The sequence below is a fragment of the Seriola aureovittata genome, chromosome 1 (genome assembly GCF_021018895.1).
Source record: "Seriola aureovittata isolate HTS-2021-v1 ecotype China chromosome 1, ASM2101889v1, whole genome shotgun sequence".
NCBI lineage: Eukaryota > Metazoa > Chordata > Actinopteri > Carangiformes > Carangidae > Seriola > Seriola aureovittata.
Window position 1 is genome coordinate 5,319,398 of NC_079364.1, and position 28,000 is coordinate 5,347,397.

The 28,000-nt window shown below is 35.3% G+C and overlaps 1 protein-coding gene across 1 annotated transcript; it reads left to right on the forward strand.

The window, feature by feature from the left end:
* The first annotated feature begins 3,392 nt into the window (after nt 1–3,392).
* On the forward strand, nt 3,393–28,000 carry cdhr5a (cadherin-related family member 5a). Its single transcript, XM_056375017.1, has 14 exons — nt 3,393–3,607; nt 5,646–5,818; nt 7,326–7,385; nt 7,546–7,635; nt 7,725–7,811; nt 8,485–8,589; nt 8,680–8,865; nt 9,240–9,330; nt 9,954–10,051; nt 10,186–10,392; nt 10,647–10,760; nt 10,872–10,938; nt 11,396–11,556; nt 25,545–28,000. Exons 1-14 carry the CDS (start codon nt 3,517–3,519, stop codon nt 26,136–26,138), a joined length of 2,124 nt encoding a protein of 707 aa, XP_056230992.1. The 5' UTR covers nt 3,393–3,516; the 3' UTR covers nt 26,139–28,000.

Genomic DNA, 28,000 nt, shown 5'->3' on the forward strand with positions numbered 1-28,000 from the left:
GCCAAGCTTCATCTCTAGCTCAGAGTCAAACACTGAGGGCGTTTCGCTTTGAAATTTGGTCTATTTTTGTGTTCACGTGTCAGAAGCAGCAGTGGAAGGTTTAGTCGGTACGTAACCAGAATCCATCGCATATGATGCATATGATCAGCTTTGAAATGTTTTAATAAGATTGGAATTTTTGAAGGGACCCATAAAATATACGGTAGTTAAATTACACACAGTAATGCATGACTATAATAATAATGTAATAATGTAAATTGGATTAATATTATTACTGGACGTTTGATGCTTTAAGTACATTTTGTTGGGAACACGTCAGCACTTTTCGGCAAATTTTGAATTAAATACTTTTACTTGTAATATATTTTTACATTGTTTTATTGTTACTTTAACTTAAGTTGAGGACCAGATAATTTCTTCCACCACTGGTCTGCGTTAATGTCTTTGGCTCAGAATAATATATCTCCTCTTATGGGTTCTTAGAGGTTGATTCCACCTCTCTAACAACTTGTTGATTAATAACTCAGTCTTAACATCAGTAATCCCAATAAAAAATATGTAAACTGAAACTGAACAATTGTCCTGTCGACCCACAAGGCTTAGAGCCACAGCTTTTTCTCTCTCTGCTTCAGGCGGAACAAGAATGCTATTAAGTAAGTCTCTAATAAGATTAGCTTCTCTGCTAAACCACCAACCACAAGTTACAGTTACATCACCAATGCTGCACAAATTATTATATAAAAAGGGTCAGAGAAAAGTCCAGTTCTGCATCACAAACACACTAAACCCAAACAAGTTTATTTCCACACCAGCGGCTCTGTGAGGCAGAAATTCTCATTACACAAGAAACAGAAACTGTAATGATTGGAAAAGTCTATTAAAACTTTCAAATGAAGCTCAGTCATCTAACACCCCCCCCCCCCCCCCCCCCCCCCCACAGAGACACCCTGAATGTTTGTTTTGTGTCTCTATGTGGTTGTTTAGGGTCGATGCTGATGTATTACATCTATTTGCAGTCGTTTTGTTCTAGTTGTACTCATTTAGTCTCTCTTCTTAGTTATTTTTTCATGTCTTTGTGTATTCAGTGTTTCAGTGGTGGTTGTTTTGTTTCTCTATGTGGTTGTTTTTTTTGTGTGTATTTGAAGTTGGTTTCAGTCTCTTTGTGTCTCTATAGTTGTTTTTGTGTCTTTGTAGTTGTTTCGCATCTTTCCGTAGTCATTTTGTTTCTCTTTGTGGTTGTTTTCTGTCTCTTGGAAGTCATCTTCTCTCTGTTGTTGTTTAATTGACAAGAATTATTATCTAAAATGGAGTCTCTCTCTCTCCTAGGGGTCCACTGACGCCTCTGGCCTTTAATTTCCTTAAATAACAAAATGAGGTTGACCAAAGATAAAGCCGTGACTCTGTGTTTCTGTGGAGCTCTTTACAGCAACTACACAATCCATTATGATTGTTTTAAAATGTGCACTCGTGCTGTATTTTTAATTTCCCAAATTTTCACAAATCTAATTCTCAGAAATCACAAAGAATATTCAACACTCAGTCTAAACGTCTGCAGCACATGTTAAACCTGGACCAGCTGACAGCTCCTGATCTGAGGAGCTCTGTCTCCTCCTGGTGGTCAGAGGGGAAAGTGACTCCTTTAAAACAGTGAAAAGTCTCCGACACATTAAACTCTTGACTGAACTGTTAGTGCGGCAGTTGTCTTCTCTGAGAGACGTTCAGCAGAGCCTGAGTGTGTCGCAGTCGTCAGTCCGGTCAGCGTGTGTTCACTGTGAGCGAGTGAGGAGCATCTCTGCATGGAAACATAATATATGAGCTTCATGTGACATCATGACACTGTGCGCCTGTTGTTCCCACACAGAGGAGCTAGAGGTGGGAGGGGCTGATGCTGCTGTGTGAGCATGTGTGTGGAGAGTACTTAGTGCAATGTATTACAGCCTGGTGTGTGTGCACAGTGGTGCCTTGTCCACACGTGAAGCCATTATGTGTCCCAGTTTGTGCCAGTGTAACTTTATGTCATTATTACTGAGTGAAGCATCAGGGAGAGGAAAACATGTCTGACCCTAAGTCTACTGTTTTATTGATTTATCAGCTGATATTATTTTTTCATTGTTTACCTTTAACGAAATGGAGGTTTCTCCCTGAACACAAATGTAGTGACGAGTCTGTTGAACCTGACCCATGCATCATGTAGCGCCATCCTCAGGTCAGTCGGCAGGGGGGGAGGGATGAGGGAATAACATGCAGCAAAGGTATCTGACCAGATGTGAACGGAGGATGTTGTGGTTCACTGTCAGCACTTTTTCTCGAAAGTCTAAAACTTTGGCTGACTTCCTGTGAAAACTAAATAACCAGACCTGAGAATGGTTACGTTGTTTTGCAACCTCCCATCTCTCCAGTATTTCAGAATCCTCCAAAATCCTTTGGACAATAACTGTTCTTTGACAAATATTACTAAATAAATAAATAGTACTATAACATTACTGTAAAACACAGCATATATTTCAGAATACTATGCTTATCGAGGAAAAAAAAAACGAATTAGTGGAATAAAATGTATTTTTAATATGTTGTGACCGTCCCCAGGGTTTTGGTCAGTTGCAAGATCTGAATTCTTCCTTTTAAATTGTGAATCATATGTCACATGTAATCATGATGACAGATGACAGAAGTTAAATATATAAACGTTTGGTGGTTTAGTCCCAGTTGCCAATCTCTTCTACATCATATTCATAGATACATTCTCATTTTTAATACATGTATTATAAAAAACTATTAAATTAGGCTAAAAGTGAAAATTCATGAGAGTGAAGATGTTGATCAGTATTTGCTCTGACCCTCTTCTTCCTTTAACCCAGCACCAGTTCCCCTCAGTACACCTGCACACAGTTTTTCAGGTTCTCTGCAGGTTCTCCGCAGGTTGTTCCAGCATCTTGGAGAACCTGCCACAGTTCTCCTGTGGATTTAGTCCCAGTGTCTTCTGTCTCTTCATGTGATCCCAGACTGAATCTACAGTGTCTAAAGCTTGTGCACAGTACTGTACATACTGTATGTGTGATAGAATAATTCATACACTGTTATAACCCTCATATATGTATATATATATATATATATATATATATATATGTCATCACCTTTGAGTTTCACATTAACAAACAGACCAATCAGAAAACATCAGACAGGTCCGTCTGACCTGAAGAGTGTTTAGATATGTGAGAAATGTTTCCAGCTGCCAACATTCCTCTGCTGACTTGCTCCCAGAATGCATCAGGGCCACCAATACAGAATGACCCGTAAAGCAGATGCAAGTATTTTAGTGGGAGGCTGCGAGTCCTCTGCTGGCAGGCGCTTAATGCAATATGTGCCCGTAAGATGAAGTCACAAACATTGCAACTGTAGTCGACTCCCACTCGCCGGGCAGCACAGACAGGGCATTATGTGGACGAGTACCAGCTGGTACCACGGGCTCCTCATCCTCCTCGGGACTTCATTTGCTGGTGCCTCTGAAATCAGGACATGGAACTGAAATTGAAGAGCAAACCTGTGAACAGTCTCCTTGGATGCATCGTCGCCATCTGCTTTTGTACAGTTTGTGCGGCTCAAAGACGTGAGTAGGGCTCTGATTTGTAGCTGAAGGCAGGAAGGGAGCGGTGGATGTTGATGAGGCTGCAGAGTGTGTGAGAGAGGCAGTTTTCAATGCTTGGTCCTCTAAAGTAGTGGTACCCAATCGTTTTGGCTTGTGGGCCCTGAAAATGAAGCTATGTTTACTGGTGAATTCTAATAACAAGAGCAAGAGTTTTTCCTTCATGTGAAGGATGTTCAGAGGCCCGAAGAGGTGAGAGTATCCAGTATTTCACTTGAAATAAGCAAAATTAGACAAAAATGATCAAATGTCAACATCATGTGAAACAAAAATATTCTTTTGCTCTCTTTAATCATCTCTTGGCCCTTCTGATTTTGTGGCACCTCTCCAGGTCCTGACTCCAAGTTGGGAACCGCTGCTTAAAAAAATGTTGTGTCTGCAGCACATGTATCAACAGGTATACACACCTGTAGAGTCTAAAGCACCTGTTCTACCTTAAAGTCAACTGCTATGATACATATAGGATTATGTTTTTGTTGACACTGTCACAGAGGGGTTAATTCACTTATATGCTTTAGCATTGAGCTCATAGTCACTGATGGTGTTGTACTGTTATATTCAAAGGTGTTCCTAATATTTTGACCCCTTCATGTATGTAAACTGGGAAGACAAAACTTTTTCTCAGTATAATGCTTAACTATTACCTCCGTAATAAACATTATATTTACACATTTCCACGGTGCAGGCCTTTATGTTTTTAGACAGATTTTATTTTTGGGCATTTTTTTCTTTAAAGAATAAAACTGATTTAGAAAATCTTTGAAATTTTAGGCATTAACCAGTGAATACTGACAGTTACAGCTGCTCATGTAGCTGGGAAACTCATTTGGCTAAAAATGACACACACAAACACAAGCTTTGTGTAGTTGTAATTCATATAGGTTCTCCACACTCAACAAACAGCGGGTGATTGATACCAGCTATATGTGCTTTTGAGCCACAAACCATCGATTCTATTTGTTGTTTCGAGGTTTATTGGTATTGACACGAGCCTGTTTATTTACAATGTTACCTGCAGTAGATTTGTGGAACATTATGCAAACTGTGAAACTGAAAACTTTTGGTTGGGAGGCTGAAAAGTTTTGTCAAAGGGCCAAAGGCCGTTGTTTTTCCTGCCACTGATCTCTACCTTTCTTATGCCAGTTTTGCCGACATGGATGATTATGAGACAAAGGGCTCCTGGGCACAGACATGTAATTGTGTCTCTTCTGTGATCTGTTTATGTCTATTTCACTCATTTTAAAGATCTTTGTGGTCTTTTTGAATTTCTTTTAGTTGTTTTGTGTCTCTGTGGTCATGTTGCATGTGTTTGCTGTCAGTTTGCATATTCGTGCTCTTTGTGGTCATTTTGAAGCTCTCTGTATCTTGTTCGGCACATTGTTTGGTTGTTTTGCTTCTGTTTGCAGTCATTTGATTGACTTTTTGATTTTTCCATGTGCCGGTGATCAGATTTAGTTCCTGTTGGACAGAGCCAGGCTAGTTTTCCCTCCTGTTTCCAGTCTTTGTGCTAAGCTAAGCTAACAGGCTGCTTGCAGTAGCTGTTACTGCAGCTCAAACAGAGAGTGAATACAAGTATTTTTCAAAAGGTGAAATTATGTATTTTTTTTTTATTATTGTCACATCTCGTGTGTCAAAGTCTAATTTTTAACCTTCATCGTTTTAGTTTATATTGTTCTCACATGGAGCATATTCCTAAATGAAGTTGCATGTAATAAAATGACCTCAGACTGACACAGTAAATAACTTTTACCAGGTAGTTTTATTCCAGCACAGGAGCTCTGGCTGGTCTCTGTATGTGAACTGATTGAGAGGAAGGAGGTGATGTAGTACACACTGGGTGGATGATGGGAGCTCACCACGCACCCAACAGGTTACTCCAACCATGGTTGCTTTAGTTTATTGTTAAAATGTTTTAATGTTAGAGGATGAAGCAAAGAGGTGAGGATTTATTGTCACTTTACCTACAAAGTCTGATTTACCTGTTGCCTCTCACCTGTCTCAGTTTGCACGGTGCCTCCTGGTCCCGTGTCGGTCTCAGAAAACAACACGGCTGATGTCCAGCTGGTACAAGTCCGCTCCAGCAGTGATGTGACACTGACGGTCACAGTGAACCCTGAAGATCTGTTCTACCTGAGGGGAAATGCCCTGATGGTGAAGAAAGGCCTGGACTACGAGGTGATTTTACATTCATCACATGTAACACAAACAAAGTCCAAGCAGGAAAAAACAGATGGTCGACTGATTTTAATGGTTTTAGACCAGTGGCTCTCAAAACTCTGGGATGAGTCCCGCAGGGGGAAGTGGGCATGACTTTGAAAGAATATGATTCATGATGGAACGATAACCAAACATGTGCTCTGATATCTGTAATTACTGGAGCAATTAAGCCTCATGTCTACAAGATTTATTCTAAACAAAACTCCACGTACAAGATGGGACAGGTTTTTAACTGGAAACAAAGAAGCTGTTCATTAATTATCAATATAATAGGTGAGTTATTATCTGTGCAGTTCTAGGCTGTTGTAACTTGTTGCTAGTTGCTAAAAATTAATTTGATTTATGCAAAAAAAAATTTTTTTGCTGTGTGAACACCCAGATAAAAAATTTAAACTTCAGGTCCCTTCAGCAAAAGCAGCCAAAATGCCCCTCCAGCTAACTTAGTTTAGCTAGCTGTACCCCAGGGCTCACCTGGACTTACCTTTTCTGTTCCTCGGTGGAAATTCAGACAGAGAAATCGAAGCAACCGGACAATTTCCCTGAACGCAGCGTTTTTATCTCTTTATTTTTTGTTATTTTTTGACTTCCGGGTTTGTTATTTTTGGTGGGATTTTTTGTTTGTTTGTTTTGTTGTTTTTTCATATACACAATGACACTAGTGGGTCGGAGTCCTTCCTCTCTGGACCAGCTTCAACGCTGTTTGACGTTTAGACTGAACCTGACTCACCTGCAGCAGGTGAGGATCAGCTGACAGAGGAGAACACCTCATGCGCTGAAGCCCTTGCGTAGAATTCACACTGAAACGTGGCGTACGCCTGAAACTGGAAAGATGCGTAGCCTACGTAAGCACCTAAAAAATTCACATGTATGAAACCGTGCGCGCGCAGGGTTCCACGCACATTTTCGCAAATCATTATTTTTTCTTGAACTTTATTCACGTTCTCTTGATTGAAATGAGTCTTTATTTACACCCACGCTCTGTTTTCAATAGACTCTCACATTGCATGAACCAACGCGAGACTATGAGACTTTGCAAATGTTTTCCAACTTTATGCGTTAGTTTATCAACGGAAGTAAATGACCCACACACTCACGTACAGAGATAGAAGTGCGCTATTTGATAGCTTCACCCGCCTCCTCCCCATTAACACCACCTCTGACTGAGAGGAGACCTTCTCAGCAGAAGCTGCACAAACTCTAAAGGGTGCCTGCTGTGATCCACATGGTGACATGACGTTATTGACGTGATGTGCAAATGTAAGCAGATGTGGTTCAGTTTTAGCATAGATATGTTTGTCGGTGCTCACCCTTTACTGTGCAGATGCGGACTGTCTTTTCAGCGTGTGCATGCGGAGGACACACTAGTGGTCACAGGGCACCTTAAATGATCTATATTGGTGTTTTAAAAGTCTTTCAGTGGGCAGCTGCTAATGTAGGTGATGTTTTCTTGTTTGTTTTTTTTTAGTCATTGTCCAGTGCAACTCTGGTGGTGTGGGTGCAGTGCCGCAGAGCTGGCTCCAGATCTGTGAGTAGAGTCACATAAAACACAATAGCACATGCTTTGTCAAGATAAAAGCCACTTATAAAGAAAAGGTCCAGATGCTGTTTGTTTCTCTTTGATTCAAAATGTATTTCTGGATTCAGGCTGAGCTGATCCAGTCTCTGCTCTTCTCTCTCTCTCTCAGGTGAACGAGTCTGTTGAGGTCCTGGTTGAAAATGTAAATGATAACCCCCCAAACTTTGCACAAAACCACTACGTACTAGAAGTGAATGAGGTGAGCGGTGCTGGGGTTTCACATTAGTCTTCATTCTTAGTTGTTCTCACTCCGGACACAACGATGACTCTGAGTCTTGTCTCCTGCAGCTCACTGCGATCAACTCCAGCGTTGGACTGATAGAAGCTACAGACGTTGACTCAGAGCCGCTGTTCTATCGCCTGGAGTCAGCAACAGTAAGTTTCTACTGTAATGATTGACTGGACTCTACTCTGTGGTTTTATTCTTTTAGAGAGCAGCAGGGTGCAGAGATTAATGTCATGTTGTCATGCAACGTCATATTGAGGGTGACGAGATGACTGAGGGGATAAGAAATAAAATCTCTGTTACATAAAATTATGTTTGAGCGTGGAGGCTCAGTCTTAATTCTCAGCATCAGTTTAACATCATTAGTCACAGTCGAAAGCTCTCTAAAAAGCTAGTGAGTGAACTTTGAATTTAGAATATTTCATCTCAAAATTCAGTTAAATTTTCTTCTGGGTTTTCTGAGACAATCAGAGAAGAAAAAAAAATGTCACTGCTCACAACTCGTCCACACTGATGAAGGGTGACAAGGACATCATCAAAAACACTGGGAACCACTGTCTTCAGATATATTCCCTCCTACTGTTATGAAGACAACACTCAGGTTTACAGTATGTGTCATCAAAAGACACAAAATAAAGCACTTACACATCACGCACACATCATCTGTCATGTATGAATCAGATGCATATTTTTTAATTTGGCTGATCTTCTTTATTTGGTGAAATAATCATTATGTTCTCATATAAAACACTTATTATTATTACAAAAATTATTATATTTATACAAATTTTTATTCTCTTTTCTGTCTGTCTGTTAACGCAGGATAAATACTTCCGCTTGGAGAACATCAACACGCCAAAGATTCTTGTGAAAAGCCTCTTAGACTACGATGTCGTACAGAAGATCTCTCTGATTTTACATGTGCAGGTACAGTAATCATGAATACACTAAACAACATCCAGGTAGGCGTTGCTTCTCTTTGACCTTTGACCTGTGAAATGTGTCCCCGTGCTCCAGGACACATTCAATGGTTCGGCCTCCAACGAGCCGTTCTTCACCTCTGTGGCCACAATCACGGTTCAAGTGAGGGACGTTGATAACCGGCCGCCGTGGTTTCAGCCATGTCTGAGGACAAACTTGGGGATCGCCAAACTGTGTGTGAGCAGCGGCTACAGAGGGAGAGTGAACCTGACGGAGAAAGAGGTGAGAGATGAGTCTGTTTCAAAGATCTTTTATCTGAAGAGACATTCAGACAGGAGATGAAGAAATTAGGACTAAGGTGTTACCATGATCCTCTAGACCAGATTCAGTGCTGATAATTTGATTAAAAAAAGATATTTCTATGTATTCAGTGATTAGGCAGATGGAAGTTATTCTTACTCTGCTCACAGATTGTGTAGAAAGGTGCTGATGAAACAGTGAAAACTGTCACTTCATGTTTAACTACCCCCCTTAGATGTCACATGTTGAAAGCTCGTCATTGTTTGCTATTACAGAATTGTCTGTGAGAAATGTCTGGGTGTAAATGAATAAGAATGTTGGCTGCAGAATACATGTGTGATGGTTTTAATCCACAGGAAGGGCCGCTAGTGCTGGAGCCCGGCCCCGTGTTCGCCAAGGACGGAGACAAGAACCGGAGCGAGCAGATCAGCTACAGGATCCTTCGAGGTCTGAACTGTTCAACACGTTGTCTTCATTTACTTCCAGTGGTCACATATTTGTAAATGTAAATGGTCACTGGAGCTCATTAACATTCAGAACACCATTGGAATTAATGTTTCATACATATTGTTTTCACAGCTAAAGATAACTCAACTAGTTCCTTCATGGAGGGTTGTTGTGTTAGCAGTTAACAGTTACCCCCAATTAGAATTCAATTGTGTCTTTATATGTTTATGTTTTTTGTTTAAACTGTTTCAGAGAAGTGTTGATTCAACTTTACCATCAATTTCGAGGCCGTTGAGTTTTATTGCTACCACTAATACTATACTGAGAGGTGTTTGTAATATTATGCCCAAGGTAGACTAAACACCTAAAGCCTGCAGCCTCCCAAATGATCATAAAGTTGAATCAACACCTCTATAAAACATAAACTGAACATAACAAACTTTATGAAGGTGGGTTTATTGTAGGACTGTTGTATTAGCCTACATTAGTTTTAGCTAGGTGTTCCTAATAAACTGAACAGCCTAAATGAATAGTTACTGAAACTTCATGAATAGTTTCTGTATTGTAATGAGCTAATTGGGGAATGTGCTTGTACATTTACTACTGATTTGTTTCATCCTCAGGGAATGAAGGAAACATTTTCCAGATTGATGAAGACACAGGAAACATCACCATGGCTAAAGCAGCTGATATTGTCGGCCCGATAACTCTCACTGTTCTGGTAAAACAAATGATTTCCTGCAGAGACTCTGAATTGAAATTAAGCTATTTAGTCATTGTTTGTGATTTAAGACAGACATCAACTTGGATATAACTCTTGGACTAAAACACTTTTCGGTCTCTCCTGGCCACCAGGCATCTCAGGTGACCAACAGGGATCAGTTTGCGGTGACACAGGTGACCATCGAGGTGATGAAGAAGAGCAGGAACCCTCCTCGCTTTGAGAAGGAGCGATACGAAGGATTTATCTACAGCAACTCTGTCCCTGAGAGCATGATCCTCCGAGACCGAAGCTCCAACCGGCCCTTCAGGGTCCGAGCCCGGGACGAGGACTTCGCCACTGTGAGTGCTCAGTGTTAAAATTCCCATAATATTTTTTATTTATTTACTTTTTTTTACAATATCATTGCAAAGAAGTTCATTTTCTTTGGCGTTTTGCGGATAACTTGAGTTGATCAAAAGCTCGATAAGATAAGCATGAGGTCAGTTTGTCACAGTACTGGGCCCTGATTAGCTGAGATAAAGCAGTATCAAAATAGATAAAATGTATTTATTTATTTTGTGCATTTTTGTGTGTGTTTATGTTTGTGTGTCAGGGTGTGAATCCAGATGTGAAATACGAGGTTCAGTACAGCAGCTACGTCAACGTGACCTCAGACGGTTTTATGATCCTGAAGAGAGTTGTGAAGACGGAGTCATTCGCACTTCAGGTGACTGACTTGCAAAAACCTTGTTTACTAGCACATAGAAGCACCTCTGCTCACTTTCACTGAGACTTCTTTCAGTTTCCTGTGTTGTAAAAGTGTTTTTACTGCCTGCAGCTCAGAGCGGTGGATACGACAACGGGGGAGTTTGGCACAGCAGCGCTCTCTGTTCAGGTCATACCTGGTAAGACCACCAGAGTTGCTCTCACTGATACTGACTTCTTGCTGTGTCACATTATTATTCTGATTTGTCCATAACTAAACCCAGAAACACCAATCAAAGAGATGTTGTTAGTTTGCTTTTCCCACCAAACTAAATGTGTTTAGTTTGTTTTAAGATTTTAAACCTTGAAAACAACCATCACTAGGCAGGATTCACAGGCCGCATACTCACAGTCATGCAGACCCAGCACATCACTGAATGATGTTGTGGGAAATGTCTGTATAATCAAATTTTAAATGTCATGTATTTTAATGGATAGGCAGCCATGCACATAAAATAACAGATAGGGTATGATCGTATCACCTGTCACTGAAAAATCTCATTTTCATAAATATTGTCATATTCTGAATATGTGAATGCTTTTTTTTCTTGCTTTTGTTTTTGTTAGTCTTGATTCACTGATCCATCTTCTCTGCAGCTGTGGCCACCCCATCCCCCTCAAACATCGGCTACCGTCCGGGCGACATGGCTCTCCTGGGTCTGATCATGGCGGCTGTGCTGGTCCTCTGCCTCATTGTGATTGGCTTTCTGATTTCCCGCTTGTGGAAGGGAAACAACAGTATGGACAAAATATGTGAGGTCAGTCCATTTTCTTCTTTGAGGTTTCATCTCTGAAATATCCAAAGTCCACTCATCACATCAGACATTATATACATTGGTGAGGAAAGTTTTAAACAGGAAAGGTTTTGTAAAAGGGTGTAGGTTTGGTCTACAACAACCCCTTTGGCTTTTTAATGCCGTCAACCCAAACGATTTATTAACATACAAGATCTGAATTTAAATTCATGAATGCCAATACACAAATGTGACATATATACAGTACATGTGTTGAATGATGTTGTTATGTGTTACTATACTATGTATTATCAATGGTGAAACTTGGTGGTGCAATGGTTAAAACTGTTGCCTCACAGTGCGAAGATCAAATCTCAGCTCCAGCCTCCTCCCTCACTCAAAAGACATGCACATTAGTTTAAAAGGTAATTCTAATGCCTTACAATACTAGAACTTTTCATGACTCACTATTCTATAATGTTTGTATGAGTTTTTTATGCCTTGCAATACTATGTTGTATTTGTGACTTTTTAAGCCTTACTGTACTATGATGATTCTATGACTTTTTTTTTGTTTTAAATCTAACTATACAATGTCGTGTTCGTGACTTTTTATGCTTTACTATACTATGACGTTCTTATCCTTTACAATGCCGTATTCTTGACTTATTATGCTTTACTATACTGATGTTTTTGTTACTTTTTCTGCCTTACTATGCTATGATGTGTCTATGCCTTACTATACTATGTTGTATTTGTGACTTTTTATGCCTTTCTGTACCAAGACTTTTTGTTTTTATGCCTTACTATACTATGACTTTTTAATCACTTACTATATTATGACTTTTTATGCCTTACTATACCATTATGTTTTTATGAAATTGTTATGCCTTACTTTACTATGTCGTATACTTGACTTTTTAGGCCTATGACGTTTTTATGCCTAACTGTACTATGACCTTTTATGACTTTTTAGGCCTTACTATACTATGACTTTTTATGACTTTTTTATGCCCTACTATACTATGATGTTTTTATGACTTTTTGGGCCTTACTATACCGTGACGTTTTTATGACTTTTCATGCCTCACTATAATATGACTTTTTATGACTTTTTAGGCTGAACTATACTATGACCTATTATGACCTTTTAGGCCTTAGTATACTATGACTTTTTTATGCCTTACGATACTATGACGTTTTTATGACTTCTTATGCCTTACTATACTATGATGTTTTTATATTCTACTATACTATGACGTATTTATGACTTTTTAGGCCTTACTATACTGTGACATTTTTATGTCTTACTATACCATGACTTTTTATGGCTTTTTTATGCCCTACGATACTAAGATGTTTTTATGACTTTTTAGGTCTAATTATACTATGACGTTTTTACGACTTTTCATGCCACACTATAATATGACATTTTAGGCCTTACTATACTATGACATTTTTATGACTTTTTATGCCTTACTATACCATGACCTTTTATGACTTTTTATGACTTTTTAGGCCTTACTATACTATGACGTTTTTATGACTTTTATTGTCTTACTATACGGTGACTTTTTATGACTTTTTTTATGCCCTACTATACTATGATGTTTTTATGACTTTTTAGGCCTTACTATACTATGATGTTTTTATGACTTTTCATGCCTCACTATAATATGACCTTTTATGACTTTTTAGGCTTTACTATACTTTGACCTTTTAGGCCTTACTATACTATGATGTTTTTTATGACTTTAATGTCTTGCTATACTATGATGTATTTATGACTTTTTTATGCCCCACTATACTATGACGTTTTTATGACTTTTTATGCCTTACTAAACTATGACCTTTTATGACTTTTTAGGCCTTACTATACTATGACTTTTTTATGACCTTCTACACTATGATGTTTTTATCACTTTTTAGGCCTAACTATACTATGACCTTTTTATGACTTTTTATGCCTTACTATATTATGACATTTTAGGCCTTACTATACTATGTTTTTATGACTTTTTAGGCCTAATTATACTATGACATTTTTACGACTTTTCATGACTTTTTAGGTCTTACTATACTATGATGTTTTTATGACTTTTTAGGCCTAACTATACTATGACGTTTTTATGACGTTTTTATGTCTTGCTCTACTATACTATGATGTTTTTATGACTTTTTAGACCTCACTATAATATGACTTTTTATGACTTTTTAGGCCTTATGATACTATGACCTTTTATGACTTTTTATGACTTTTTAGGCCTTACTTTACTATGACTTTTTAGGGCTTACTATACTATGACGTTTTTTATGACTTTTTATGTCTTGCTATACTATGACGTTTTTATGTCTTACTATACTATGATGTTTTTATGCCCTACTATACTATGATGTTTTTATGACTTTTTATGCCCTACTATACTTGATTTTTTTATGACTTTTTAGGCCTAATTATACGATGATGTTTTAACGACTTTTCATGCCTCACTATAGTATGACTTTTTATGACTTTTTAGGCCTTACTATACGATGACTTTTTAGGCCTTACTATACTATGATGTTTTTTATGACTTGTTGTCTTACTATACTATGACTTTTTATGACTTTTTTATGCCCTACTATACTATGATGTTTTTAGGACTTTTTAGGCCTTACTATACTATGGCGTTTTTACGACTTTTCATGCCTCACTATAATATGACTTTTTAGGCCTTACTATACTAGGACGTTTTTATGGCTTTTTAGGCCTTACTATACTATGACGTTTTTATGACTTTTTATGCCTTACTAAAATATGACCTTTTATGACTTTTTAGGCCTTACTATACTATGACGTTTTTATGTCTTACTATACTATGACTTTTTTATGACCTTCTACACTATGATGTTTTTATCACTTTTTAGGCCTAACTATACTATGACCTTTTTATGACTTTTTATGCCTTACTATATTATGACATTTTAGGCCTTACTATACTATGTTTTTATGACTTTTTACGCCTAATTATACTATGACATTTTTACGACTTTTCATGACTTTTTAGGTCTTACTATACTATGATGTTTTTATGACTTTTTAGGCCTAACTATACTATGACGTTTTTATGTCTTGCTCTACTATACTATGATGTTTTTATGACTTTTTAGGCCTAACTATACTATGACGTTTTTATGACGTTTTTATGTCTTGCTCTACTATGACCTTTTATGACTTTTTAGGTCTTACTATACTATGACGTTTTTATGTCTTACTATACTATGATGTTTTTATGCCCTACTATACTATGATGTTTTTATGACTTTTTATGCCCTACTATACTTGATTTTTTTATGACTTTTTAGGCCTAATTATACTATGATGTTTTAACGACTTTTCATGCCTCACTATAGTATGACTTTTTATGACTTTTTAGGCCTTACTATACGATGACTTTTTAGGCCTTACTATACTATGATGTTTTTTATGACTTGTTGTCTTACTATACTATGACTTTTTATGACTTTTTTATGCCCTACTATACTATGATGTTTTTAGGACTTTTTAGGCCTTACTATACTATGGCGTTTTTACGACTTTTCATGCCTCACTATAATATGACTTTTTAGGCCTTACTATACTAGGACGTTTTTATGACTTTTTAGGCCTTACTATACTATGACGTTTTAGGCGTTACTATACTATGATGTTTTAGGACTTTTTTATGCCCTTCTATACTATGATATTTTTATGACTTTTTAGGCCTTACTCTACTATGACGTTTTTATGACTTTTTAGGCCTTACTATACTAGGACGTTTTTATGACTTTTAAGCCTTACTATACTATGACGTTTTAGGCGTTACTATACTATGATGTTTTATGACTTTTTTATGCCCTTCTATACTATGATATTTTTATGACTTTTTAGGCCTTACTCTACTATGACGTTTTTATGACTTTTTAGGCCTTACTATACTATGATGTTTTTTATGACTTTTTATGACTTTTTTATGCCCTACTATACTATGACTTTTTAGGTCTTACTATACTATGATGTTTTTATGCCCTACTATACTATGATGTTTTTATGACTTTTTATGCCTTACTATACTATGATGTTTTTTTTTTCTTTTTTATGCCCTTCTATACTATGATGTTTTTTATGACTTTTACTTTTTTACTATACTATGACTTCTTATGACTTTTTTATGCCCTACTATACTATGTTTTTATGACTTTTTAGGCCTTACTATACTATGGCGTTTTTACGACTTTTCATGCCTCACTATAATATGACTTTTTAGGCCTTACTATACTAGGACGTTTTTATGACTTTTTAGGCCTTACTATACTATGACGTTTTAGGCGTTACTATACTATGATGTTTTAGGACTTTTTTATGCCCTTCTATACTATGATATTTTTATGACTTTTTAGGCCTTACTCTACTATGACGTTTTTATGACTTTTTAGGCCTTACTATACTATGATGTTTTTATGACTTTTTATGACTTTTTTATGCCCTACTATACTATGACTTTTTAGGTCTTACTATACTATGATGTTTTTATGCCCTACTATACTATGATGTTTTTATGACTTTTTATGCCTTACTATACTATGATGTTTTTTTTTTCTTTTTTATGCCCTTCTATACTATGATGTTTTTTATGACTTTTACTTTTTTACTATACTATGACTTCTTATGACTTTTTTATGCCCTACTATACTATGTTTTTATGACTTTTTAGGCCTTACTATACTATGGCGTTTTTACGACTTTTCATGCCTCACTATAATATGACTTTTTAGGCCTTACTATACTAGGACGTTTTTATGACTTTTTAGGCCTTACTATACTATGACGTTTTAGGCGTTACTATACTATGATGTTTTTAGGACTTTTTATGCCCTTCTATACTATGATATTTTTATGACTTTTTAGGCCTTACTCTACTATGACGTTTTTATGACTTTTTAGGCCTTACTATACTAGGACGTTTTTATGACTTTTTAGGCCTTACTATACTATGACGTTTTAGGCGTTACTATACTATGATGTTTTATGACTTTTTTATGCCCTTCTATACTATGATATTTTTATGACTTTTTAGGCCTTACTCTACTATGACGTTTTTATGACTTTTTAGGCCTTACTATACTATGATGTTTTTTATGACTTTTACTTTTTTACTATACTATAACTTCTTATGACTTTTTTATGCCCTACTATACTATGTTTTTATGACTTTTTAGGCCTTACTATACTATGACGTTTTTTATGACTTTTTATGACTTTTTTATGCCCTACTATACTATGACTTTTTAGGTCTTACTATACTATGATGTTTTTATGCCCTACTATACTATGATGTTTTTATGACTTTTTATGCCTTACTATACTATGATGTTTTTTTTTTCTTTTTTATGCCCTTCTATACTATGATGTTTTTTATGACTTTTACTTTTTTACTATACTATGACTTCTTATGACTTTTTTATGCCCTACTATACTATGTTTTTATGACTTTTTAGGCCTAACTATACTATGACGTTTTTATGACGTTTTTATGTCTTGCTCTACTATACTATGATGTTTTTATGACTTTTTATGTCTTGCTATACTATGACCTTTTATGACTTTTTAGGTCTTACTATACTATGACGTTTTTATGTCTTACTATACTATGATGTTTTTATGCCCTACTATACTATGATGTTTTTATGACTTTTTATGCCCTGCTATACTTGATTTTTTTATGACTTTTTAGGCCTAATTATACTATGATGTTTTAACGACTTTTCATGCCTCACTATAGTATGACTTTTTATGACTTTTTAGGCCTTACTATACGATGACTTTTTAGGCCTTACTATACTATGATGTTTTTTATGACTTGTTGTCTTACTATACTATGACTTTTTTATGACTTTTTATGCCCTACTATACTATGATGTTTTAGGACTTTTTAGGCCTTACTATACTATGGCGTTTTTACGACTTTTCATGCCTCACTATAATATGACTTTTTAGGCCTTACTATACTAGGACGTTTTTATGACTTTTTAGGCCTTACTATACTATGACGTTTTAGGCGTTACTATACTATGATGTTTTAGGACTTTTTTATGCCCTTCTATACTATGATATTTTTATGACTTTTTAGGCCTTACTCTACTATGACGTTTTTATGACTTTTTAGGCCTTACTATACTAGGACGTTTTTATGACTTTTTAGGCCTTACTATACTATGACGTTTTAGGCGTTACTATACTATGATGTTTTATGACTTTTTTATGCCCTTCTATACTATGATATTTTTATGACTTTTTAGGCCTTACTCTACTATGACGTTTTTATGACTTTTTAGGCCTTACTATACTATGACGTTTTTTATGACTTTTTATGACTTTTTTATGCCCTACTATACTATGACTTTTTAGGTCTTACTATACTATGATGTTTTTATGCCCTACTATACTATGATGTTTTTATGACTTTTTATGCCTTACTATACTATGATGTTTTTTTTTTCTTTTTTATGCCCTTCTATACTATGATGTTTTTTATGACTTTTACTTTTTTACTATACTATGACTTCTTATGACTTTTTTATGCCCTACTATACTATGTTTTTATGACTTTTTAGGCCTTACTATACTATGACGTTTTTTATGACTTTTTATGACTTTTTTTATGCCCTACTATACTATGACTTTTTAGGCCTAATTATACTATGACGTTTTTACGACTTTTCATGCCTCACTATAATATGACTTTTTAGGCCTTACCATACTATGACGTTTTTATGACTTTTTAGGCCTTACTATATGATGACGTTTTTATGTCTTACTAAACTATGACTTTTTATGACTTTTATTTTCTTACTATACTACGACATTTTATGACTTTTTATGCCCTACTATACTATGTTTTTATAACTTTTTAGGCCTTACTATACTATGACATTTTTTATGACTTTTTTTAATGCCCTACTATACTATGTTTTTATGACTTTTTAGGCCTAATTATACTGACATTTTTACGTTTTAGTATACTATGACTTTATGACTTTTTTATGCCATACTATACTGTGATGTTTATATGACTTTTTATGACTTTATAGGCCTTATTATACTATGACTTTTTATGACTTATTTATGCCCTACTATACTATGATGTTTTTATGACTTTTTAGGCCTAATTATACTATGACGTTTTTACGACTTTTCATTCCTCACTATAATATGACTTTTTATGACTTTTTAGGCCTTACTATACTATGACTTTTTAGGCCTTACTATACTATGACGTTTTTTATGACTTTTATTGTCTCACTATACTATGACTTTTTATGACTTTTTTATGCCCTACTATACTATGACATTTTTATGACTTTTCATGCCTTACTATACTATGACCTTTTATGACTTTTTTGTGCCCTACTATACTATGACCTTTTAGGCCTTACTTTACTGTGACGTTTTTATGACTTTTATTTTCTTACTATACTATGACTTCTTATGACTTTTTTATGCCTCACTATAATATGACCTTTTTAGGCCTTATTATACTATGACGTTTTTTATGACTTTTTATGTCTTGCTTTACTATGACGTATTTATGGCTTTTTTATGCCCTATTATACTATGATATTTTTATGACTTTTTAGGCCTCAGTATGATATGACTTTTTAGGCCTTACTATACTATGACTTATTTTTGCCTAATCATACAATGTCATTTTAATTACTTTTTTGCCTTAATATACTATGTCGTTTTTATGAATTTTCATGCCTCACTATAATATGACTTTTTATGCCTTACTATACTATGACTTTTTAGGCCTAACTATACTATGACGTTTTTACAACTTTTCATGCCTCACTATAATATGACTTTTTATGACTTTTTAGGCCTTACTATACTGTGACCTTGTTACAACCAGCTCATTAGGGGAAAGGGAAGTAACATAAAACCCAAGATGTTAAGAGTTAAGTAAAGTCATTTATTAACAAAAGTAAGCAGGTTAAACAAAAGAGAGGCAGCACAAGAAAAACAGAGCCACCCAATAACGCAATTAACACAAAAGAACACCAGCAGCTAACAAAAGAAAAACAAAACAACAAAACACCAAACAGAGCTGCACTTAGCTTTACACTAGACAACAGCCAAAAAAACAACCCTTGCTCTCACAGAGTTTCACTCGACTCTAAACAGTTATCCACCACCAAAACAAGCACTGGTACACAGCGCAGTGGCGAGTCTGCGTAAGGGCAACACAGATCGCCCCGAACAAACAAATGACAGCTCTTTTATACGCTGGGTGGAGACGGGAGGCGGGCCCAGCTGATCAGGAGAGATGGCTTGCAGCTGGAGCATCGAAGGTGCAGCGAAAAGGCGGAACACTCCCAGGAAATCCCGGTGACGTCACGGGCATCCCCTCTCGCAGGGTCAGACGGCAACAACAGGCGACCGAGACAGAACATAACACAACCACACACAGGGAGAGAAAAGGGTTCCCAGAATACGGCCACGGCCGTAACATATACTATGACTTTTTATGCCTTACTATACTATGACCTTTTTATGTTTTTTTTTTGCCTTACTATACAATGACTTTTTTATGCCTTATTATACTATGACTTTTTTATTTCTTTTTTTTGCCTTATTATACTATGACTTTTTATGCCATACAATACTATTATGCTTTTATGCCTTATGATACTATGACTTTTTATTCCTTACTAATCTGTCGTTTTCATGACTTTCAATGCCTCATTATGACATGTTGTTTTCATGACCTTTTATGCCTCACCATTTTATGACTTTTCATGCCTTACTATACCAAGTCATTTTTATGACTTTATATGCCTTACTATACGATGACTTTTTATGCCTTACTATACTATGACTTTTTCATGACTTTTTATGCCTTACTATACTATGTCGTTTTTTTTACTTTTTATGCCTTACTATACTATGACTTGTTTTTGCCTTATCATACAATGTCATTTTAATGACTTTTTTTACCTTAGTATACTATGTCGTTTTTATGACCTTTTTAAGCCTTATTATAATATGACATTTTTATGAATTTTTATTCCTTACTATACAATGACTTTTCATGCCTTACTATACTATGACTTGTTATTGCCTTATCATACAATGTCATTTTAATGACTTTTTTACCTTACTATACCATGTCGTTTTTATGACTTTTTTAAACCTTATTATATTATGTCGTCTTTTTTTTTACTTTTTAAGCCTTACTATACTCTGACTTTTTATGCCTTACTATACTATGTCGTTTCTATGACTCTTTTTGCCTTACTATATTATGTTGTTTTTTTTTACTTGTTATGCCTTACTATACTCTGACTTTTTTAAGCCTTATTATACTATGACGTTTTTTGACTTTTTATGCCTAAATATACTATGACTTGTTTTTGCCTTATCATACAATGTCATTTCAATGAGTTTTTTACCTTACTATATCGTTTTTATGACTTTTTATGCCTTACTATACTATGACTTTTTTTGCCTTATCATACAATGTCATTTTAATTACTTTGTTGCCTCACTATACTATGACATTTTCATGACTTTTTATGCCTTACTATACAATGACGTTTTTATGACTTACTATACTATGTCGTTTTTGGCATAAAAAGTCAAAAAAACATAGTATAATAAGGCTTAAAAAAGTCATAGTATAGTAAGGCATAAAAAGTAAAAAAAAAACGACATAGTATAGTAAGGCATAAAAAGTAAAAAAAAAACGTCATAGTATAGTAAGGCATAAAAAGTAAAAAAAACGACATAGTATAGTAAGGCATAAAAAGTCACAAAAACGTCATAGTATAATAAGGCTTAAAAAAGTCATAGTATAGTAAGGTAAAAAAGTCATTAAAATGACATTGTATGATAAGGCAATAACAAGTCATAGTATAGTAAGGCATGAAAAGTCATTGTATAGTAAGGCATAAAAAGTAAAAGAAACGAAATAGTATAGTAAGGCATAAAAAGTCATAGCATAGTAAGGCAGGCATAAAAATTCATAAAAATGTCATATTATAATAAGGCTTAAAAAAGTCATAAAAGCGATACATAGTATAGTAAGGTAAAAAAAAGTCATTAAAATGACATTGTATGATAAGGCTTAAAAAAGTCATAGTATAGTAAGGCATAAAAACGTCATAAAAACGTCATAGTATAGTATGGCATAAAAAGTAAAAAAAACGACATAGTATAGTAAGGCATGAAAAGTCAAGAAATCGACATTGTATATCAAGGCATAAAAAGTCATAGTACAGTAAGGCATAAAAAGTCACTGAAACATCATAGTATAGTAAGGCATAAAAAGTCAAAAAAACATAGTATAATAAGGCTTAAAAAAGTCATAGTATAGTAAGGCATAAAAAGTAAAAAAAAAAACGATATAGTATAGTAAGGCATAAAGAGTAAAAAAAAACATCATAGTATAATAAGGCATAAAAAGTCATAGTATAGTAAGGCATAAAAAGTCATAAAAACGACATGGTATAGTAAGGTAAAAAAGTCATTCAAATGACATTGTATGATAAGGCAATAACAAGTCTTAGTATAGTAAGGCATAAAAAGTAAAAGAAACTAGATAGTATACTAGGCATAAAAAGTCATAGCATAGTTAGGAATAAAAATTCATAAAAATGTCATATTATAATAAGGCTTAAAAAAGTCATAAAAACGACATTGTATGATAAGGCAAAAACAAGTCATAGTATAGTAAGGCATAAAAAGTCATTGAAACATCATAGTATAGTAAGGCATAAAAAGTCAAAAAAACATAGTATAATAAGGCTTAAAAAAGTCATAGTATAGTAAGGCAGAAAAAGTAAAAAAAAAACGACATAGTATAGTAAGGCATAAAAAGTCAAAAACGACATAGTATAGTAAGGTAAAAAAAGTCATTAAAATGACATAGTATAGTAAGGTAAAAAAAAGTCATTAAAATGACATTGTATGATAAGGCAATAACAAGTCATAGTATAGTAAGGCATAAAAAGTCATAGCATAGTAAGGCATAAAAAGTCATAATAAGGCTTAAAAAAGTCATAAAAACGACATAGTATAGTAAGGCATAAAAAGTCATGAAAACATCATAGTATAGTAAGGCATAAAAAGTCATAGTATAGTAAGGCATAAAAAGTCATTGAAACATCATAGTATAGTAAGGCATAAAAAGTCATAGTATAGTAAGGCATAAAAAGTCATTGAAACATAGTATAGTAAGGCATAACAAGTCATAGTATAGTAAGGCATAAAAAGTCATAGCATAGTTAGGAATAAAAATTCATAAAAATGTCATATTATAATAAGGCTTAAAAAAGTCATAAAAACGACATTGTATGATATGGCAAAAACAAGTCATAGTATAGTAAGGCATAAAAAGTCATTGAAACATCATAGTATAGTAAGGCATAAAAAGTCAAAAAAACATAGTATAATAAGGCTTAAAAAAACGACATAGGTTAGTAAGGCATAAAAAGTCATATAAACGACATAGTATAGTAAGGTAAAAAAAGTCATTAAAATGACATTGTATGATAAGGCAATAACAAGTTATAGTATAGTAAGGCATAAAAAGTCATAGCATAGTAAGGCATAAAAAGTCATAAGGCTTAAAAAAGTCATAAAAACGACATAGTATAGTAAGGTAAAAAAGTCATTAAAATGACATTGTATGATAAGGCAATAACAAGTCATAGTATAGTAAGGCATAAAAAGTAAAAGAAACGAAATAGTATAGTAAGGCATAAAAAGTAATAGCATAGTAAGGCATAAAAATTCATTAAAATGTCATATTATAATAAGGCTTAAAAAAGTAATAAAAACGACATAGTATAGTAAGGTAAAAAAGTCATTAAAATGACATTGTATGATAAGGCAAAAACAAGTCATAGTATAGTAAGGCATGAAAAGTCATAGTATATTTAGGCATAAAAAGTCAAAAAACATCATAGTACAATAAGGCTTAAAAAAGTCAGAGTATAGTAAGGCATAACAAGTAAAAAAAACGACATAATATAGTAAGGCAAAAAGAGTCATAAAAACGACCTAGTATAGTAAGGCATATAAAGTCATTGTATAGTAAGGCATAAAAAGTCATAGTATAGTAAGGCATAAAAAGTAAAAAAAAACATCATAGTATAATAAGGCATAAAAAGTAAAAAAAAACGACATAGGCATAAAAAGTCATAGTATAGTAAGGCATAAAAAGTCACAAAAACATCATAGTATAATAAGGTTTAAAAAAGTCATAAAAACGACATGGTATAGTAAGGTAAAAAAGTCATTAAAATGACATTGTATGAAAAGTCATAAAAAGTTATATTATAGTGAGGAATGAAAAGTCATAAAAAGTTATATTATAGTGAGGAATGAAAAGTCATAGTACAGTAGACCTAAGAAGTGATAAAAATGTCATAGTATAGTAAGGCAGAAAAAGTAAAAAAAAAACGACATAGTATAGTAAGGCATAAAAAGTCAAAAACGACATAGTATAGTAAGGTAAAAAAAGTCATTAAAATGACATAGTATAGTAAGGTAAAAAAAAGTCATTAAAATGACATTGTATGATAAGGCAATAACAAGTCATAGTATAGTAAGGCATAAAAAGTCATAGCATAGTAAGGCATAAAAAGTCATAATAAGGCTTAAAAAAGTCATAAAAACGACATAGTATAGTAAGGCATAAAAAGTCATGAAAACATCATAGTATAATAAGGTTTAAAAAAGTCATAAAAACGACATGGTATAGTAAGGTAAAAAAGTCATTAAAATGACATTGTATGAAAAGTCATAAAAAGTTATATTATAGTGAGGAATGAAAAGTCATAAAAAGTTATATTATAGTGAGGAATGAAAAGTCATAGTACAGTAGACCTAAGAAGTGATAAAAAAGTCATAGTATAGTAAGGCATAGAAATGTCATAGTATAGTAAGGCCTAAAAAGCCATAAAAACATCATAGTATAGTAAGGACTAAAAGAAAAAAAAAAGTCATAGTATAGTGAAGCATAAAAATGTCATAGTATACTTCGGCATTATTAAGTCATATAATAGTAAGAAATAAAAAGTCACAGTATAGCAAGGCAGAAACTATAAACTTATTATACTATGACTTATTATGCTTTACTTTACTTATATATATATATCATGGTATAGTAAGGCATCAAAAAAGTCTTAGTATAGTAAGGCCTAATCTGCATCTCTATTATGACTTTTTTTTGCATTACATGTATACTAGATGTTTTCATCCCATTACTATACTATGGTGTTTTTTATGACTTAGTATACCATGACTTTTTATGCCTTACTTTAAAAAGCCCAAGGTTCAAACTTCTTGCTGTGAGGCAACAGTTCTAACCACTGTATCACCGTGCCACCCCATAAATAAATCATCATATATAAGACATAAAAAAAAGTCATACAATTCATTGTGACATTTTCATGGCATACATATGCAACTATACATCATAGCATTAAAGCCCAGTACAGGGTTGGTTTTCTCCACACTTTGAAACAGGAAAAAGATTTTGAATAAGTTTTAAAAACTGAAATAAACAATTTTAATATCCTCAAATTCAAATATATTTTAAATTACTTTGTAAAGAAACATGAACTGCCAACATAATTCCAGTGACAGTAGCCTGTAAAATAAGGGGCTTCCCTCTGAGACTATGAATGCTTCAGCCTGTGTTGTCGCTGTGATAAAGGACACAAAGACACCTCCATACAGTAATAACTCAGACGTCAGAGACAGACTCAGCTGTTAAATGCCTTCATGTGCGGTGTTCCTCCTGTGTGACTGTGATGAATATTTATCAGCTGAAATCCACAGAAGGGCTCTGTGTTAAAACAGAACAAATGAACCTAGCTCACTCTTGGGAACCACGGTGGCATCTGTAGCGTTCAACAATGCCTCAATATCCTCCATGCTTCATTAACTGCTGTATTAATAATGAGGGGCCTTTCTCCTGCCTGTAGTGCCTAGGGCCCTGTCTGAAGTCTGACCAGCCTCGGACCGGCCACAGGGACTCCCTGCAGTACACCAACGACGGCTTCCAGAATGAGGGCGACCACAGCCGCGGGGGTTCCAGGCGCTGGAACAACGCTCTCCCCAGACGGAGCACCTTCCCCCAGGCGCGGAGCCGCGTCATTCCCCTCGAAAGACGGAGCCGCCACTGCTCCTCCTGTGGCGTCTACACCAACCACGTCCCCAAAGGGAGCCCCTCTGCGAGAACAGCCAGGAGGAGCAGAGGAGACGGGGATGAGTACAGCATGAGGTCGATCCTGACCAAGCAGAGGAGGAGGGAAGGTCAGAAGACGGTGTGGTTCAAAGAGAGCGAGGACTCCTCGGACATCGAGGTGGAGATTATCCCAGACACTGTGGGCCGGGTGGAGGAGGAGACTGAGGAGGAGCTGGAGGTGGAGATGGAGGGGGTTGTCAGAGACCCGGCTGCCCCGCTGAGAGAGTCTGACAGCGGACAGGATAGCCAGAGCACAGGGTCCAGCGAGGAGCAGGACCGTGGAAACACCAGCTCAGAAAAAGAGAAAGGAGCCCAGGAGCAGGAGGGCTGACGTCAGAGGTCAGATGTCGAACTCAAGTCAGAGAAAACTGAGCAGAACACTGTTTGTTTTCTTGTCACTTTTTGGAGACTGTGGCCCACAGCAGAGGTCTCAGGATCTCAGGATCACTGGCAAACCTCAAGAACGGATTCAAGCATCCAAAAAGTTTTTATTTTCTACTGTGAGTACCTCAGAATAATGTCTGAGGTCATAACTTTACACAATGTTTAAAAATATTTACTTGTCTCTAGTCTTGGCCAAATATATAGTATGAAAGTGCATGGAGCGCAAATTTCAAGTCTGACATCACAACATATAAAGTTTAGTGTAATGGCCTGGTAGTGTGTGTTTGGGAATCTCTGATTTGCGTAATCTGGCACGACCGCTGGGTGAATTAAATCAGACTTCTCTGTAGTGATGTCACTATGTTCTCAAATCTCAGCCATGAGTTTGGTGAGTACAGTGTTATCACAGCTGAAAGGAAGGGCACTCAAATCCTCTAAAATAAGACCCAGTTGTAATCAAGTGTCTTGTGAGCAATGTTGCAAATCAATATTTTAGATTACTTGCCACCATTTTCCAATAAGGCACAATTTATAAAGGGTTTACATAGTACGTTGCAACTAATAATTATCTTCATTATCAATTAATCGTGTGATTGTTTACTGTATATATATTTGGTGTAGTGTGTGTTATTGTAGTTACCACTGGCTGCATAACACAATTTCCTATACAGGCTACTTTTTAGAGCAGTGAAGAAGAATCTATTTCTTGGAAAACTGCCATCAGATTGGTGCATAGACTCACATACTCGCCAATACCTGATCGAGTATTTTAGGCATCTCTGATACTAGTATCAGCACCAGAACAATTCTGGTGAAGTCTGACATCTTTGGATTGAAAAAAATGACCGAAACGATTAAATCCATTATTAAAGTGCCAGTGACAATGACTAATCGTTGCAGCTTTAGTTGTAACTAATGGCCTTTTTAGTTATTAATAAATGTTTTCAGAGCAGTTTTAAGTCATGATCAAAAACTTTTGAGTTGCTAGGCAACAATTCTTTTCATTTGAACCCCCTCCATCATGAGTTTAAAGGCCTTTGAGGCAGATTTGTGATTCTGAGTGGTATAAATAAAACTGACTCAACTTTCTTGCTGGTAAGTTATTAATAAAGGTCAAAGGTTTCAATTAGTGACTCATCTGGAATTATATTTGTTAAGTTATTAATGATGTGTTCGTATAAGGTCTGCACTTATAAATGGTCAAATGGTTCACTGGAGCGTTTTACCTGAAGAACACATTAGTTTAATTTATTAATCATTAATAAACCTGTTATAAAGGGTGTCTTATTAGAAACTGGTAACGATCAGGTTATTGCAACATTGGATTTACAGGATTTTTGCATTATGTGACGAGGTTTATAAATAGTTTGTTTAATTTCCAGGAAACTCACTTTATCACAGGAAACAAACATAAAATGACACATACTGCAACAGACTGTATCCTGTTTTATAACCTTCAGTCAGATTAAGAAAAACCAAAGGGGCCAAAAGCTGATGAGTGACTTTCCTGCAGTGAAGCTGGTCGCTGTAAAGCTGTCATGGTTTCTGTCTCATCCACTCTGCACACATGTTCTGTACAAGCTTTACTAAACTGAACCAGTGGTGTCTGGATTTCATGGTGAAAAATATATGTGAAGAGAAAATGTATCTACTGAATACTAAACAGCTGAGAGGACTTTTTTATGTGGTCTGTATTTTATTGAGCATGTTCAGTAAAATAACTTTTATGGATAAATCTATGGTTAATGTATAGCTGACTTTTTGTACATTGATGTAGAGTGTGAGGGAATAATAAAGTTTGAGTCTAGG